Source organism: Hippoglossus hippoglossus, chromosome 22 (genome assembly GCF_009819705.1).
Source record: "Hippoglossus hippoglossus isolate fHipHip1 chromosome 22, fHipHip1.pri, whole genome shotgun sequence".
In the NCBI taxonomy this organism is placed as follows: Eukaryota; Metazoa; Chordata; class Actinopteri; order Pleuronectiformes; family Pleuronectidae; genus Hippoglossus; species Hippoglossus hippoglossus.
Genome location: NC_047172.1, coordinates 17,369,188 through 17,386,429, shown reverse-complemented (window position 1 = coordinate 17,386,429; position 17,242 = coordinate 17,369,188). Strand labels below are relative to the sequence as shown.

Below are 17,242 nucleotides of genomic sequence, written 5' to 3'. Positions count from 1 at the left end.
ACCGTACCATGAGATCTTTGGAACCCCCCATGGACCCACGACCTCAGGCCCACGTCGACGGTGTTCCACACCTTGAAGGTCACTGACTCACAAATGTTCTAGACAGGAGCAAACCCAAAAACGTACAGCCTACCATCGCCTCCTTTCTTAACTGTATTGGAACATTAACGTTGTGGCTCCCACTTTAGTAAAGGTGCTGTCCTGACCCCCTTTCACCATGGAGCCTCTAACGTTCCTTCTCTGCTCACACAGCTGCAAAGGTAAGCACCTGTCAGAAGACTGCAGAGCAACCCTCAACCCCTCCAACGACAGGAAACACACATCTCTTGAGTGTGTTCTCGCGTATGTGTGTGTACAGATACCACATCAGTGTGCCTGGCTGTGCGATAGTTAGAATAAGAGAAGCTGATGATGACATCCTCACACCCCAGGCTCCTGTGGTGAGGAATACACTCGATGCTAAAAAGCTCCTTCAAATAAACAACTATTAAATAAAGAAGATCTCTATGGCAGCAAATCTGACTTTATTGGACGTTTGAAGAAACAGCTCATATTTCGAGAGGTGAGTATCAAACTTTTGATTCTGTTACAGAAGTTTAGAGATCAGATAAAGAAATAAATAGATGGCCAAAAATGTATTTCCTTGTCATTATATGTGTTAGAGCAAATATTCGGCATTAATCAGAAAGATTGTTTTGATCTGTTGACTTTTCTATGAAACACATTGTATTTTAAAAACCGTCGTGTAGAGAGGAATAACATCCACACCCAGAAATAATGGCCACATGTTACTTAGAGACATTCTTTGCTTATATTTGCGTTGATGGTTTAACAAAAAAAGTTAAAAGCAACACATATTCACATACTTAACATATTTTATTGTCTCTTCTGATAAAACTCATTATTACAAAAAACGACAGGACCACATGATACAAATATTATGCTTTCTGATTGTAATAAATGAAAGCCTGTATCTTACTAGTCCAATTTAACGTTTAAGTTCATAATTCAAACAGATGAGAGTTTTCAGGGACATACAGGTTTGTAAATTCATACATACGGTGTATTAATGCTAGATAATATGGGTAAAGTCAATTAGGTGTAAAGTACAAATGCGAATTTGAACGTAAAGCACAACACTGTTCATGTGATGTTGATGCAACATCAAGAAAATTAAGATGAAATGTATTTTTTCTATAAAAAAATCACATAATCAATTAATTTATCAGTCCACAAGCTTCACTGATAACGAGTTATCTATGCATGAAATATGACATTTTTGTTTCTCCATGTCTCTTCCTGGTGCCATCAATATAAAAAGATATATGTAAAGATAAATAAAGATATATATAGAAATCAAAAATAAATGCACACATATACATACATTCATACATACTGAGGTCGACAATAATCAGTCTTATGGACCTCACTAACCATCTTCATTGTCATGATACTTCACAAACAATAACAGTCAACATATTCTGAGGCCATCAGCTGCAGGTCGTGTAGCCCCTCAGTGGAAAATGCTGACTTTGTTCATGTGACTCCCTGAGTGTAGGCCAGCAGGCGTAGGAGTGCTGATAATAATAATAATAATAATAATAATAATAATAATAATAATAATAATAATAATAATAATAAAGAAAGACTTCTTCATAACTCTGTGGTTCATGTCTTTAGCTCTCAGTACAGTTGGTGGGTTGTTATTACCGGGTCAGGCCTCCTCCGATTTTTCTCACGGCTCTGAGCCTTTTGGGACAGAAGGCCGCTGCGATTAGCCCACTGACCCTGTTCCACGAGGGCTCCAATGGGAGCCAAGTGAGCTTGAGAAAGCCATTTTGTGCAGCGCAACATAGAGCAGAGCACGTGAAGACATTGGATTACACAAGATTAGTATTTTTACAGTTTTATAGAGCCTATTATTCAAGTCTGAATCAGAATTAGAGCATGTAAAGGGCCTGTGATTTGCAGCAATGCAAGTGGTCACATTTATTTGTGGGGTGTGGTTGTATTTGACGTAAGTACGGAGTCAAAATAGTATCTAAAATGAAAACTTAGAGTTGTTTGTTTCTTAGTTTAGATCATTATTTACCACTGAGCCTCCATTTTGAGGCGATGCCCTCAGTCACAGCCAATAAGAGCAGTTTAGGGAAACTCCACTTAAAAATATCAAAGCGTAACAATTAAAGTGAAACATTGTTTTATTGTCATTCAAAATTCAATATGTAAAATTGTAAAACTGCCATTTTCTTTCACACACGATGTTAACCTAGAATATTGGAGATATTTTGGAGATTTCTTTTCATTTAAAAATTTGTAATTATATATATTATTACTGTCATTACTTGAACCTCTAAATTGCAGAAAAGATGGGATGTAACTGCAGTTCGGATTATTCAGACACTGACTGGATTGAGAACTTGGATGAAATCTGTGAACAATGCAACTGTCCCATACCTCCCCAGTCATGCAATCCAGTAAGTCAACATTTTGTTTGTGTACATATCATGTTATTTTTATTTGTATGCACATGTATTTATGTTTGCACACAGTACAAACTGAGTGCTTGTGCAAGCTCTACATGAGTTGGTTTGGGTTATTTGGGTGGATAGCTATAAATGATAACACAGGAGAAACTATTCATGTCAAATAACCAAGAAAACTATGAAATACAACCTGCTTTTGTATGTTACGGCTCAGATAAGTTGTTATAACTTACATAACTGTGACGGAAGTTGTCTCCTGCCTGTATAATTAAATGGCAGCGAAATTATTCCCCTAATGTTGTTTGTTTCCTCGCTGCGAGTTAGATGTTTCATTAGATTAGAAATAAAGGAGAAAGCCACCTGCATGGGCCAGACATTTTGTCTGGAAGAAAAAAAACAGCTAACTGCTAATAATTTATGGTCGAGATCTGCGTTAGTTTGTTTCTATTGTGAATGTGAACATTCTATTATATATGTTGTTATCACCTAAATCTTTTATTGCTCTTTGGAAAGCTACAAGTTTGATCTTGTTTTCCTTTCGCCAGTACACAGATCAGCTGATTCCTTGCCATTCACAACATTCACCCCCTATGTCACCTTTACCAGGTAATAACATACAGTACGTTTTTCTGTGTCTGTCTCTGAGTTCGGTGCATTTGTCGATATTGTTACTAATATGTAATATGATGAAAAAAGCCAAACTAAATCAATTTTTATTATATAGTCTATGATCCGAAATCACAGATGTACTTTACAATATGTGAACAAAAATTATTATTGGTATCAGGGAAACTTCACAATAAAACCCTTTAATATGGGTAAACAGAAATGGATGAGCGACAGACGAGGAATCGCTTTACCTGGTTGGACAGACAGACATTAGCTGTCCTATAGACAGAGAAACATTAGTAAACCACAGACTTATAATATCAAATACATACTGAGTGTAATATCTTCAGCTGTTTCAGTGTAAAGTATCATTTGAAGATGAATTTAATGCACAATGAAATAATACAGTTCATACAATGACTAAAGCTCATTTTAAAAAGAAAATGTTCCTTTACTTTCATGTGAATTTGAGTTTAAATTCATTTTACATCTACTCAGCTCCTTAAACTTCTTATTTCCTTAGTAGCCTACCAGTAGACATTAAATCTTCCTGTAGTTCATCATTTGTTTACATTTTTTTTATGATTTCAGCGTTTCCCCCGTCCCCCTGTTACTTACATGAACATTAGATGGGTGGGTTTAAAATGCTAAGTTGGTATATGATAGGCTCAAGTACAATATCCTAGGTTTGGATTATTTTGTCGCGAGGTCTTATGATTTCTGCAGGGTCAAAACCAGGACCCACATTTCCTTTGGGAATGCATTGAACTATATTTTCACTTTAAATTGTTTAAGGGTTAACTAGCATATCACCTCAGGAGTTTCACACCCCCCCCCCCCCTTTTCTGCATATCATCTTCCTGTACTTGCAGTATTCTTTTTCTGCTACGTAGTATAAAAAGCAAATCATTGCGAGTCAAAATTCTTTCGGAAACAAAATAATATGACTCCAGTGTTCAAGGAAACAATTCGCTGCTCAACAACAAAAGAAATGTCTGAACGTCTTCGTCTGGAAAAATCTTTTATTAAGATAACTGGAAAAATTTGACTTTGGTGGAAAATGTATTAATTGAGTTAAGATTCTGTAGATATGCCAAATTGTTAATAGTAGGCAATCATCACACATTTAACACTGCACATGGGATGAAGCAAGAACAGCAGCCATTTGTCCATATCATAGGAATTTAAACACAACATAAAACTTTATATAAGAAACATTCCTGATTAAAACAGTCCCCGGTGTATTTCACCTTAACTAATACCCAACATCGCTTTTGCAGACAACCTTGTGGAGGCCATATACAGCTATGAACCCAACCACGATGGCGACCTGGGCTTTGAGAAGGGAGACAAACTCAAGATCATCAACAAGTAAGCTGCCGATATATAAAAATATAGAAAAGCTACAGGTAACCAGATTTCAGCTCCAGACAACTGTTCAGTCACCTTCAACAACATTCTAAATGTATCACACCCTGTATGCGGTATGAAGTCATGTGCATCCTGACCAGCGACCACCATCATTTACAGCTTCAAAAAGAAACCTGGCTGAGCACAGAGGCCTGGTCTGAGGTGCACAGTGTGTATTCACAATGCCCCTGGTTTGTTGTCTGACAGGAGACTTTGCAGCATTTCAGTCGAGCTCATCTTCACCCAACGTTTCTTTTCTCTCTATACTGACACAAAAAAAACTAAAATGGAAAAAAGATCAAATGAACCACATGATTACATCATGAGTTTGAAAAGGAAACATCGCAAGGACAGGAAACCTGAACTCAAAGAAAATAGGTGTAAATGTCAGGCTTACAGACCTGTAGTGCTTTCAGTTTTTTGGAGAAATTAAAAGATGGCTTTATGTATCTGAAAAAGGTTTATTTGCCTTTATTAAGGGATCCGACCTGCATCCATTCAGCAAACTGTTATTAAGTCTAAACCAACATATACCTGAGAATACTTAGGTTGTGTTCTCAGTAAAAAAAAATTGTAATAAAAATGCAATGATTGCACATTTACAACATTAATTTTATCTTGTAAGGCTAATCATAACATTTTAGACAAAATTTTAAACATTAAACAAACATATATGCCATAAAAAATATATCTAACAAAATTATATATATATATCTATATATATATAACCTGGGTCCAGGTTATAATTTACAAAAATACAATTGAACAGATACAGTAAAAGATGAATTAGAATTTTAGTACTGATAAAATTATGCAGAGTTGGCTTGTCAACAGTTTCATAGCTGAGTGGGGTTTTCTGAGGGGAACTAGGACCTGTGTTTCCAAAATCCTTGCTACGGCCCTAACAGAGGTAGCTATAAAAAAAAAACTATTTAAATGTATATATTAACTATTTCAACCAGTCCACTGATAGACTCCAAAGGTTTAACCATCTGTACCCAATGTGGTTAAAGATCAAAAGTCATGCAAGTCAGTGAAGGTGTCTCATTTCTCAGTGGTCTCCTCTGTCTCTTGTGCTGATATGTAAGGACGTAAAGACATTTAGCTGCCAACAAAGTGTAACACGGTTAATTTCAGGCAGTGATCATTTACGTTGCATAAAACGCTATATGCCTCTGAGAACCTCTTTGAAGCTGCTTTCTGGTTTTGTAGCTTTTCATCCCCCGTAAGGTCTAGACTGCTGTGAGGCATCGCAGACCTGTAACTTACTCATGGTATCATTACTGTCTCCTCTGACATCCAGGGATGATCCGGAGTGGTATCTGGCGGAGTCACTCACAACAGGCCAGCAGGGCTTCATCCCATACAACTTTATTGCTATGACCACAGTGGAGACTGAACCGTACGTCACACAGGAAACAAAATGATACTGTTCTCATCTCGTATAGTGCATGCTGTGTCCCTGGAGAAAGGGAAGTGGTTAGCTAAAAAAAAAAAGCGTCACACATATTGTGTGTGCTTGTGCTGCAGGTGGTTCTTCAAGAGCATTTCTCGAAACGAAGCCATGAGGCTCCTCCTCGCTCCTGGGAATACGCAAGGCTCCTTCCTGATACGAGAGAGTGAGACTATCCAAGGTGAGCTGATGGTTTTTGTCATCAGAGCGTTGACTCACACGTTATCGACACAAAATCTAATTTTCCATTTTGCAAGATGGTTTCACTGCCGGAAATGTGAATATGTTCTTCCACTGTGACATTTACTGAAAGATGCTAAAAGTAGCATTTTAAACACAAAACAAACAAAAAATCTAAATAAACTATGATGGTGTAAGTACCACACAAGTGAGATCATGCTCCTCGATATGTCTCGTCTTGTTTTTACTGGCAGGGTTTCAAAAATGGGTGGACTGATTTCCCACAACACTCCTTCCTGTCTCCAGACTTACTTTATCTGTTTGACTGTGAGGAATGAAAATGTAGGAACATTCATTTACATTCATGTGATCCCACCATATATTCTAGAAATGCGGCATTAACAGAGTAATGATGACCTCTCCATATATGTGCCATAAAAGACCACTATGAATTGTCTGTCCTTACCCAGCTCTTAGGGCTCTACCACGCTTAACTTAGACAGTGAAATGGTAAATATTAGAATCTTGGTTTTGGGGGTTAGGAGCCAGTCCCATCGATCCCTGGGTACCATCATGTCACCACAAGCACTTCATGAGGACATCATTATCTCTGATGTCCATTATAAGAATATATCTATGAATCCACTTACGAAGTTGCGGAAAAAGCAACGCAATCTATTCTCCATAAGTTTTTAAAGAACCCGTTTTGAGATTTTCTGCAAACAGGAACTGCTCATCGCTGGTTTAGCGTAATAGAAATAATGTTAATTTACCAAAATGTAAAGAAAGAAGGCTTACAACATGTAATGTGGTAGCCCACAGTAAACTGACTCTATAGCAATACTTCCTGTTTACATCTACTCACCCAAAGCATTACATAAAACTCCAAAATTTAGATCATGATTATCTCCCGAATCAAGGTGGGACCAAGAATTATAATAAGAGTAAATAATAATAAATCCATCAACCTTTTTTCATTTTGCATGACTTTGCATGATAAAATAGTTTCATCTATCAGTGAAATCTGCACACTCGTTCACAGAAGATTGTGCCTTTTCTTTGCCGTAGGATCTTACTCCTTATCCATCAGGGACTTGGACCACAACACAGGTGAAGGAGTCAAGCACTACAGGATCCGCAACATGGACAACGGTGGCTTCTACATCACAGCCAAGATCTCCTTTAGCTCGCTGAAGGAGCTTGTCCAACATCACGTCCGTGCGTACAGCCTCTTGAGGAATGACTTACTAGATTACGAGACACTGTGCAGGGTCTCCATCTGAATTCATTTTAACCCCGTTTCCTCTCTCTGGCATCCAGGCGAGACAGATGGACTGTGCACGAAGCTGGGGAAGCCTTGTCAGTCGAGGGCACCGCAGAAGCCTTGGTGGCAGGATGAGTGGGAGATTCCCAGAGAGTCCCTGAAGCTGCTGCGCAGGCTTGGAGCAGGACAGTTTGGAGAAGTATGGATGGGTGAGTTATCAGAGATGATGAAAGATGGCGGAGGGAGACTAAAGAGCTGGTGGTGGGTTGAGGAATAGAATATGTAGGTATTATTGTGTATTTTTCCAATCATGCAAATCATTTTGCACAGATTCAGCTCATGTGCGAAGCCTGTTTGCTTAATCAATTGTGGGCCAGAAAGTTTTTTTAGTAACACAGTTAAGTCCTTACTGTTTGTTTGAGCTGGTTAGCAGGGGAATGACATAACATAACCCAAACTACATTCATCTACCTTCTCCGTGACCCTTGTCTCTTGAACAATACTTGCAAAAATGCCTATTGTTATTGTGGAGTATTGAGTTAACCCCCTTATTAGTCAATTGCAGGGGTATTTTCTGGTCAACGTCTCAAACAAACCACTGTGTTAGCTCTTAGCACTGTGTTAGAGCTAAACATTGCCAACCATGGAACTCGTCACAGCCACTTTCTATTTACAGGATCATCTTGCACGTAGACCTGGCACTGTGTTTGTTTCACTGTTCCCATCCAAACATTGGTCTGTGGACATATTTGAATAATGGGAGTGTAGTTGACGTGAAGATATGTGATAACCATCCTTTATAGTTTCCACTGCCGATAAAAATGATGGAGCACATTGAATAGGATTTTATTCCCAGTATTGCTACATGTAATGGTAAGATGTTCAGTGTAAACATGGTGTTTACAGGGTTGCAGTGATACAGTGATACAGTCAGAGTGATGTCAGTGATGTTCAGTAAACATAACTGCTAAAAATCTATATGTGTGTTAGCATTTATCTCAAAGCACCTCTTTGTGAAGGACCTGCAGAGCTGCTATCATGGGTGTAAGTGTGGTCTTGTTTTAAACAGTGTACTTCAGAGACTGACAGCTGTATAAATTGAATGTGTGCTTACAGGAGAATACAATAATGACAGGGAAGTGGCAATTAAAAAGCTGAAGATGGGCACAATGTCGGTGGAGGCCTTCTTGGCCGAGGCCAACATGATGAAGAACTTGCAACATCCTCGCCTCGTCCGCCTCTTTGCTGTGGTTACCCAGGAGCCAATTCTTATTGTGACGGAGTACATGGAGAATGGTACGTCAAATATGTTTATACAGTAGACCAGTACCTATAATATCTGTTACAGCCAGGAATGTTATATTTTATTGATAATACCAAATGTAAAGAGAGGATTCCAGATCACTGAAAGCCTCAAAAGCAAGGGGGAACCTGGCACCAGGGTATTTCCAAGATGTGATTCCTCATTTGAAGGTAAATTAAAAAGAAATCCCTCTGTAATCATACCAGCTTACTTTCAATTCAGTTTAGGCAAGGGAAATATGTCTAAGCCTGTCTGGAAAAACCATTTCCTTAACATCCAACCCTGTTTTCCTGAACGCCAGAGAGTGTCGTCAGGGTGAGTTCTGTGCCTGGAGCGAAGACGAATAGTGTGTGGTGTAGACTCTCAGGATCAAACATGTTGATCTGTTATCGGACGCTGGGTGAGAGAACATGTTTCAACAAAAACTGGGCTGTCCCATTTCGTTCTCAACCTATTCTTCGGTCCAGTGACTCATGTTGAATGAGCTAATTGTCTTTTGATCACACAACCACAGCTGCCTTGCAATTTATCTGAGTTTGATATATACGATGTGAGATAAGATGTACACTACTGCAACTACACAGTATAATCATCACCCATGATTGGACATGGATGCAGCTGCAGTATCAAACCTAAATAAGGGAGCAACAGCAAGTTAGGATCGCATTGCCTCTCAAAGCGCGCTGCTCTGCTGAAGTGGCCCGGCTTCTGATAGGCTATTTTCAGCTTCTCCTCATGACCCTCCTGTATTCTCTACTCTGTGCTAAAATGTTTAAACGCAAACATGAACTCTCACTTCTTTTCCGGACCCTTCCAAACTGTTCACTGGTGTTTACTCGCCAAGGGGAAGTCTCTCCTGGCCAGTCTGAGATTAGGGGTGTTAAAAATGGAGAGGGTGATTCACCATGTTATTGTTCACCGAGACCCCTGATGAGAGCTGGCCGCTGTCCAGAGTCTGTATTAAGGCACATGCACAGACACATGTACACAAGTCTTGGAACACTATAAAGCATTCTAAACAATGACAATGGCAGTTTGATCAGGATCTTGCCACTGGATCCTCCTCTTTTTCTCTTTCTTCTTAGGCCACGCAGAATTACAGTAAATCAGAAATATAATTGTACAAAAACAGGGTCTGCAGACGACTTTCCATATTACAGCTCCAATTACATTATGCCACAATGCTGCTGTAATTTCTTTGCTGAGAAAATGTATTACCAACTTTAGAAAATACATAAATAGGTAACACGCCAACAATTGTGTTGCTATAACTTGTTAAATGGTAAATGGTTTTGTATTTATATAGCGCTTTTCTAGTCTTGATGACCACTCAAAGCTCTTTACAGTACAGTTTTACATTCACCCATTCACACACACATTCATACAGTGCATCTATTAGCAGCACTTTTTTGTTCTATGAGGGCCAATTCAGGGTTCAGCATCTTGCCCAAGGACACTTCGGCATGCAGATGGGGAAGACTGGGGATCGAACTGCCGACCTTCAGGTTGGAGGACGACTGCTCTTCCCCTCAGTCAAAGCCGCCCTTTAAGCCGTTAACTTTAAGTTAAACAAACTTTATTCATTTGTGTGTTACTGATTACAATTTTCTTTTTCCAGTTTAAGTATCATATATAATGTATGTATTAAATACTATCTATTTCATTTTAACCTGATTAGTCTTTTTAATTCTTCTTCTCTGGGAGGAACAATGATGAAACGCATAGAGAAACGTTGTCACAAACACAACACCAGCCTTACAGCTGCAGAGAATGGCGTTCCTTTGTATGGTCTTGTGTGAGCAGCCTGTAAACCACCAGCAGTGGTTCTACATGAGGCTGCCTCTTTGTCTGGCATCCACGTGTGGATGGGACACAGGCGTAGCCTCTGTTGTCAGGAGAATGGATGGCTCGGAGTTCCCATCTTTTCGGTTTCTTTTTTATCAGAGACAACAAAGATGGAAAAAAATAGGCGTGTCGTCCCAGCTTCCCTTTGTGACCTTGACAAAGAGTGCTCCTCTTGCTCTCAGACTTCAAAAAGCAGTCTTCCGGACTTATGCCTCCTCTTTCCTGGCACAGTCATTCGTCTAAAAGTATTTCCTTTGGTTGGCCTTTGGTAAGCCGGTGTGCAGAGGTATTGTCCTGTCCTTATCAAGCTCAACACAGAGTTCACTGTCACAGATGATGCATCAGCCTTGAGTGATGCTTTGCGTACTTCCTCACAATGTTATGTTCCCTGATTTGAGCTGCTATTCTGGTCTGTCTATTTATGTCTGTGGGGAATCATGATGTTTTTGACAAGGGGACATGTCTTTAGTCTTCCGAACAAAGCAAGACTTCACTATTGTTTTCCAGTTGATAAAACTGAACCTTTAATTTTTGATTTGATTGATCTTCTTGCTCCTGCATTTGTTATATTCAGGAAGTACTAAATGACTCCTGAAGACATAAAGCTTGGATGTGATGTCTTACAGGGAGCCTCGTGGATTTCCTGAAAACAACGGAGGGAAGCAGTTTGCCCATGAACACTCTGATAGACATGGCATCTCAGGCAAGACATCTCTTTTCTTACTATCAATGTTCTCTATTCGCTACACTGCATTTACCAGATAGACTTTCAGTTATTCTTCACTTTCCATTCTCCCAGCATGGTCCTCACAGACAGGAAACTGGCCTCTGCTTTAATGAAGCTTACACTCAACACGAATCTTGTGACAGCAACACAGCTGTGTGTGCACATGTGTGTATTATGATTTATGTCAGTCTGGACACTCTGGCAGAAATGAAACTGTGCTATTGCCAAACAGTCCTAATAGAAGACAAATTCACCAATGTCTTCGACAATACTACATTTTTAAGTTATTCACTAAGGTTCTAACTTTTGTGTGATGCGGATTTTCCAATCAGTCTTTCTGAATTTGTCTTGTTTTCTTTCATCATGATACAATAAGATGCTTTTCAACCGCTCTGCCTAAGAGTAGGTAGCACTCAGTAGAGAGTTTACCTTCACCAAGGCCCAACAGTCCCATTATTAGACCTCATTTAAATTCAGTGCATCCAGCTTTTTATTTTGGATCTGCAGCAAATTGCACACATTCATAAATATCAGGGGATTTTTCATCAAGATCCATGAATTATCCCTGAAATGTTCCTAGATAAATAACGATCTATGTTAAAGAAAGTGAAAATAAACATGTCCTGGATCCACAGGAAAATTTAAAGGGTTCAATTTTGCTCAACCCCTCCACAAAATATGATGGAAATTGGTTTAGTATTTCTGCATAATCCTGCTAACTAACTAACAAAGGCAGACTAAAATAGAATCTCCTTGGTGGAGGTAATAAGGTGCTCTGTGACAACTCTGCCAAGAGTGACAACTATTGAGAATCTCCTCCCAGTGAGAGTTAATGTTATGAACATACCATTTACATACTGAAAAAATTTAATTTTGTCGGTTATATCAAATGTTTTGAGATGAACGCAGATTGCAAGTTAAAGTAATAGTGATGAATATCTGTAACACAGCCAGGCTCCACAAAGTCGCTCCTGGCCATTTAACTCTGGTAAAACCACAGTTTGGTGTATTTACAGTTGTTGGTATGGTGGACTTTTCAAACTAGCTTCTTCCCAGTGTTTTCAGTCTTAATGCTAAGTTAACCTTACCAACTGCTGGGTCTATGGGTCATTTTTAGCAGACACAAGTGTGGTTTCAATTTTCTTATCTGAATTTTGCAACAAAGCTAATGAGCAAAACAGGTCTATCTTTAATGTCTACTGCCTATGACGGTTCATCAAGAATCATGTTCCACACTAACGTTAACCTCTTCAAATGTTACATGTCAGTAAAGGAACTGTGACTGAAGGTGTGGGAATGGAAAACACAACCACAGGAAGACAGAGGCTAGCAAGACAAAGGTTTTTTCATTCGGAGTAGACAAATTCTGTGACGCCTCGGAGCTTGGAGCAGAGAGATAGAGTTCCTGCAGATCTTTGTGGTGATAGAAAGATGCATTCAAGCCGGCCGACATGCACTGTAGCATTTGTGGTGAAAGCTCAAAGCAAGCAACTTTAACCGTCATGTGATGGACCATAAAAATTCAAGTGATTAATAACCGTTCTTCTGCTGCAGTATTGGAAACTGTGTCTGCACAGATTCCGGCCACAATGAAATGAATGGAAACCGATAGTAAAGATTTGTCAAGGTGTCTGAGTCATGACGACTGTGGGAGTTTGTGAAATACCTTGCACAAAACACACGTAGATCTCAGCTTTCTGACAAGACCCTCAGGACCAATCACACCTATGTGATAGATTCTTATGACTGAACTTTTTACACACCAAGACTTTCATATTTGGACCTTGAAACACAGATATAGAAACCCAGATAGGTGTGGGTGGTTTAGACACCAGACATACAAGTTTACTGATTCAAACGACACCCTGTGAGGTCAGCCTCTGTGAAATGACTTGTGCAGTTTTTAAATGAATCACAAACAGCTAAGGGAGTCGGCAGGACAGGTTTTAGTATCAGGAAGTGGAGTAGGCACAGCTGTGTACCTGGGTGGAGTATGTAGGCAGAGCACGGAGGTAAAAAGGGTAAATGAAAGTGACCTGAGGAAATGGTAGACTCCCAGATTTGGAAATATTTCTGTTCAACTTTCCAACATTACACAACGCTAAAACACACAGGTCCCTCACAGCCATGTTTTTCAAGCTTTAACACACATTAGACACGCACACATTGATGGCTTATCTGATGATGTGCTGTCCCCTGCAGGTGGCAGATGGCATGGCCTTTATTGAGCAGGAAAATTACATCCATCGAGACCTGAGAGCTGCCAACATCCTCGTGTCCCATGAGCACATCTGTAAGATTGCAGACTTTGGACTCGCAAGACTCATTGAGGACAATGAGTACACAGCTAGAGAAGGTAACAAGAACTCACAGGACAAAGGATCACTTAAATCACACTATTACCCCTGGAACCTTTGTCCAAGCTGTAAATTCTTATTCTTTATATTGAAAGGTTATAATAAGGATATGTTAGATATCTGTGCAGCGGCTCCACCTAGTGTCTTTTCTCCTGTGTTCATAGGTGCAAAGTTTCCCATCAAGTGGACTGCCCCAGAAGCTATTAACTATGGGACCTTCTCCATAAAATCAGATGTGTGGTCCTTTGGGATCCTCCTCACTGAAATAGTGACATATGGACGTATACCTTACCCTGGTAAACACATTTACTGTATTCTTTCTGGTCCATCACAAAATAATTTTCAGTCTTGTCTAGCTAGTCTCTAGATTATAATTTCGATGGACATTATATCAAATGCCTCCCTGTTGTGCAGGTATGTCCAACCCAGAGGTGATCCAGAACCTGGAGCGGGCCTACAGGATGCCAAAGCCCGACAACTGTCCGGAGGGGCTTTATAATGTCATGGGCATGTGCTGGAGGGAAACCCCAGACGACAGGCCCACCTTCGAGTACCTGAGGAGCGTTCTGGAGGATTTCCTCACTGCCACAGAGAGGCAGTACCAGGAAGATCCCTGCATGGGCAGAAGGACATAGAGACAACTGCAGCCTTGAGGGTGGATGCTCGAGTTTGATACATACCTATATGATAGAATACGAACTGAGATTTAATGAATAAAGGTACTTTATTTCTGCATCAAACTTATCTGAAGTGCTCGACTGAGGAGGGGAGGGGTGATCACCATGCAGCTTGAAGAAAGTGAGGACTGGCTGATGCTCTCCTGGTGCTCCTTTTTATGTATATACTGTCAAACGGCTGGAGCTGTGTTTTACATTTTCAGTTTAATAAATGTTTTCAAATTCAACTTTTCATGGATGCTGTTTGTTGTTTGATTAGAATCAGAAGAATTCACACAATTTAAAATGCAGCACAGTCTATCGGAGGGGCTGACTTAGCTTTTGTCACGTGCAAAGAGGATGTAATAAAAAGTAGTGATACATAAATTGAACTGCTGAAACTGAAACTGTTACAGGGACCAGATAGATAGACAGACAGATAGATAGATAGACAGATAGACAGAGAGATAGACAGATAGACAGATAGACAGATAGATAGACAGATAGACAGATAGATAGATAGATAGATAGATAGATAGATAGATAGATAGGTATAAAGGACCAAAATTACATAAATGATATGGATATAATTAAATAAAAACAGTTGTGCCCTCCATAGCTTGGGGCCATGGACTGAGTCGGACAGAGTGAGTCTGTCGCCCCCTGTTGACAGCAGACGACACCCGGTTAATAAGACCCATACAAAGTGTCCGCCTCTCGTCGCTGCTGTTGTCTCCTGGTGTGTGAGTGGTGAAACGCAGCCTAAAAGACCAAAATGGCGCTCACTTCCCAGGGAACAAAGAAAAAAGTTTGCTACTACTATGACGGTGAGTGTCTGTGATGTTCTGCTGTAGCACCGCCGGTGCACAGGTCGGTGAATCGGCCGCTTTGCGCCGACAAAAGGTCGCAGCTTTCCTTCACCTCATGCTAACCTGGCACGTTAGCTAGCACGGTTAGCTTGAGCATCGGGCGGCTCTCATCAGTCCGACACAGGGCGCACACGCACTGTTAACGAGCTAATTACATTCACTCAGTTTCTCTAAATGCTCTGTCCAATCCCCGGTGTGTTATTTAGACGTGTATCTACCAGACCGCAACACTTTAACCGGGTTAGTTATCGTCGCTAGCTAGCGTGCTAACAATGGGGACGCGAGTACTTCATTGTCGCCGCAATTAACGTGAACACTAAGCTAACATTAAAATGGCTCGTGACGCTGCCTTCACACACCAGCTAGTTCCGCGGAAAATAGCCGCTTGTTCTCATCTGTTTGTGTAAGTTAATGTAGCGTCAGTCTGTACGTGTACGTGAGCAGTACGAGGAGTTTCCTAGAAGAGATTTTGATTTCAGTATTTTATCTGAGAGGTCTGATCGTAGCGTCATAGCAAACCCCCATTAGAATATTGATTCATACCTTCACTTGTCTTTTCAGTGCATCAACATGTGATGCATGTGAAAACGGGACTCCTGTTTACCTGCATTTGTTAAGTTTTGTTTTGGAGGCAAAATAATCCAATATCGTGTGTTTTCTTTCTTTTCTCATTTCAGGTGATGTTGGAAATTATTACTATGGTCAGGGCCATCCCATGAAGCCCCACCGCATCCGCATGACACACAACCTGTTGCTCAACTATGGCCTCTACAGAAAGATGGAGATATACGTATGTTAAATAACACAACAATTTTGCACAACCAAAGGCGCTCATTAGTGCACATACCAACGCCAATGACCAATATCCAGCTTAAATCCGATCAAGCTGCACACACTTATAGATCTAGTCCCCTTAACATGCCTGATTTTTTTTCATCAAGGTCCATGAACTATTGGTGAAAGTGTGAAATAACGCCTTATGGATCCACACCTAAATTTAATGGCCTCTTTCCTGACCCATACCACATTCCTCCACCAGGTATTGTGGTTATCTGTCCAGTAGTTTAATGTGTAATCTTGCTTACAAACAAACAAACTAACCAACAAACATACAGGGGTAAAAAACATAACTTCCTTGGCAGAGGAAATCACTGGACCTGCTTTTGCCATGTGTTTACCCTGGACCTTCATTTTATCCTCTTGTGTTTCAGCGTCCGCACAAAGCCAGCGGAGAGGAGATGACCAAGTATCACAGCGACGACTACATCAAATTCCTGCGTTCAATCCGACCTGACAACATGTCTGAGTACAGCAAACAAATGCAGAGATGTAAGTTTGCTACCGATGTAGACCATGTAGATAAAGTTCATCAAAATGTGTAACTTTACATGAGTGGAAATATTGTTAATGCTTAATTTTGTGCGATTCCTTTGCAGTTAATGTTGGGGAGGACTGTCCGGTGTTCGACGGTTTATTTGAGTTCTGCCAGCTCTCAGGGGGGGGCTCTGTCGGTAAGTTAATTCCGCCCAGACAAACATGCTGTGCTGGACAGTAATCATGCCGTCACTGCCCTACTAATCTGTTAAATTTAGTATTTTAATCACCCTGTTAATTCTTGCCTTCTCGCTCTGGTGCAGCCGGTGCTGTAAAGTTGAACAAACAGCAGACAGACATCGCCATCAACTGGGCTGGGGGCCTGCATCACGCCAAAAAGTCTGAGGCTTCTGGGTTTTGCTATGTCAACGACATTGTCCTGGCTATTTTGGAATTACTGAAGTAAGAGCTAAAGCCCTATAACTTGAGTACATGTTTCCCATGAGTAGATAGTACTTGACATGGTTGTTCTAAAGAAAATCCTCATGGGTCTAAAGCAGAAGAACATAAATAATATTTCCTCTCTTTCCCAGGTACCACCAGAGAGTTCTGTACATAGATATTGACATCCATCATGGCGACGGTGTGGAGGAGGCCTTCTACACCACAGACCGTGTAATGACCGTTTCCTTCCATAAGTATGGAGAGTACTTCCCTGGCACAGGAGATCTGAGGGTAAGCCTTGAATTCTTTTTTGTTTTGCACATAT

The 17,242-nt window shown here is 40.3% G+C and overlaps 2 protein-coding genes across 2 annotated transcripts in view; both read left to right on the top strand.

Annotated features, from left to right (window-relative positions):
- The window catches only part of LOC117756595 (probable histone deacetylase 1-B), a 28,102-nt gene that overhangs the window by 7,826 nt on the left and 3,034 nt on the right, over nucleotides 1–17,242 (top strand). The window contains exons 3-8 of the mRNA XM_034577161.1: nucleotides 15,032–15,117; nucleotides 15,837–15,949; nucleotides 16,371–16,488; nucleotides 16,596–16,670; nucleotides 16,797–16,935; nucleotides 17,067–17,208. Coding sequence (XP_034433052.1) covers nucleotides 15,066–15,117; nucleotides 15,837–15,949; nucleotides 16,371–16,488; nucleotides 16,596–16,670; nucleotides 16,797–16,935; nucleotides 17,067–17,208 — 639 coding nt within the window. The 5' untranslated portion in view covers nucleotides 15,032–15,065. The remainder of the gene's footprint in view (nucleotides 1–15,031; nucleotides 15,118–15,836; nucleotides 15,950–16,370; nucleotides 16,489–16,595; nucleotides 16,671–16,796; nucleotides 16,936–17,066; nucleotides 17,209–17,242) is intronic.
- lck (LCK proto-oncogene, Src family tyrosine kinase) lies at nucleotides 366–14,535 on the top strand. The gene is made up of 13 exons (XM_034577160.1): nucleotides 366–562; nucleotides 2,365–2,477; nucleotides 3,032–3,092; nucleotides 4,376–4,466; nucleotides 5,809–5,907; nucleotides 6,036–6,139; nucleotides 7,207–7,356; nucleotides 7,459–7,611; nucleotides 8,519–8,698; nucleotides 11,177–11,253; nucleotides 13,480–13,633; nucleotides 13,799–13,930; nucleotides 14,049–14,535. The coding sequence occupies exons 2-13, from the start codon at nucleotides 2,370–2,372 to the stop codon at nucleotides 14,267–14,269; spliced, it is 1,530 nt and encodes a 509-aa protein (XP_034433051.1). The 5' UTR covers nucleotides 366–562; nucleotides 2,365–2,369; the 3' UTR covers nucleotides 14,270–14,535.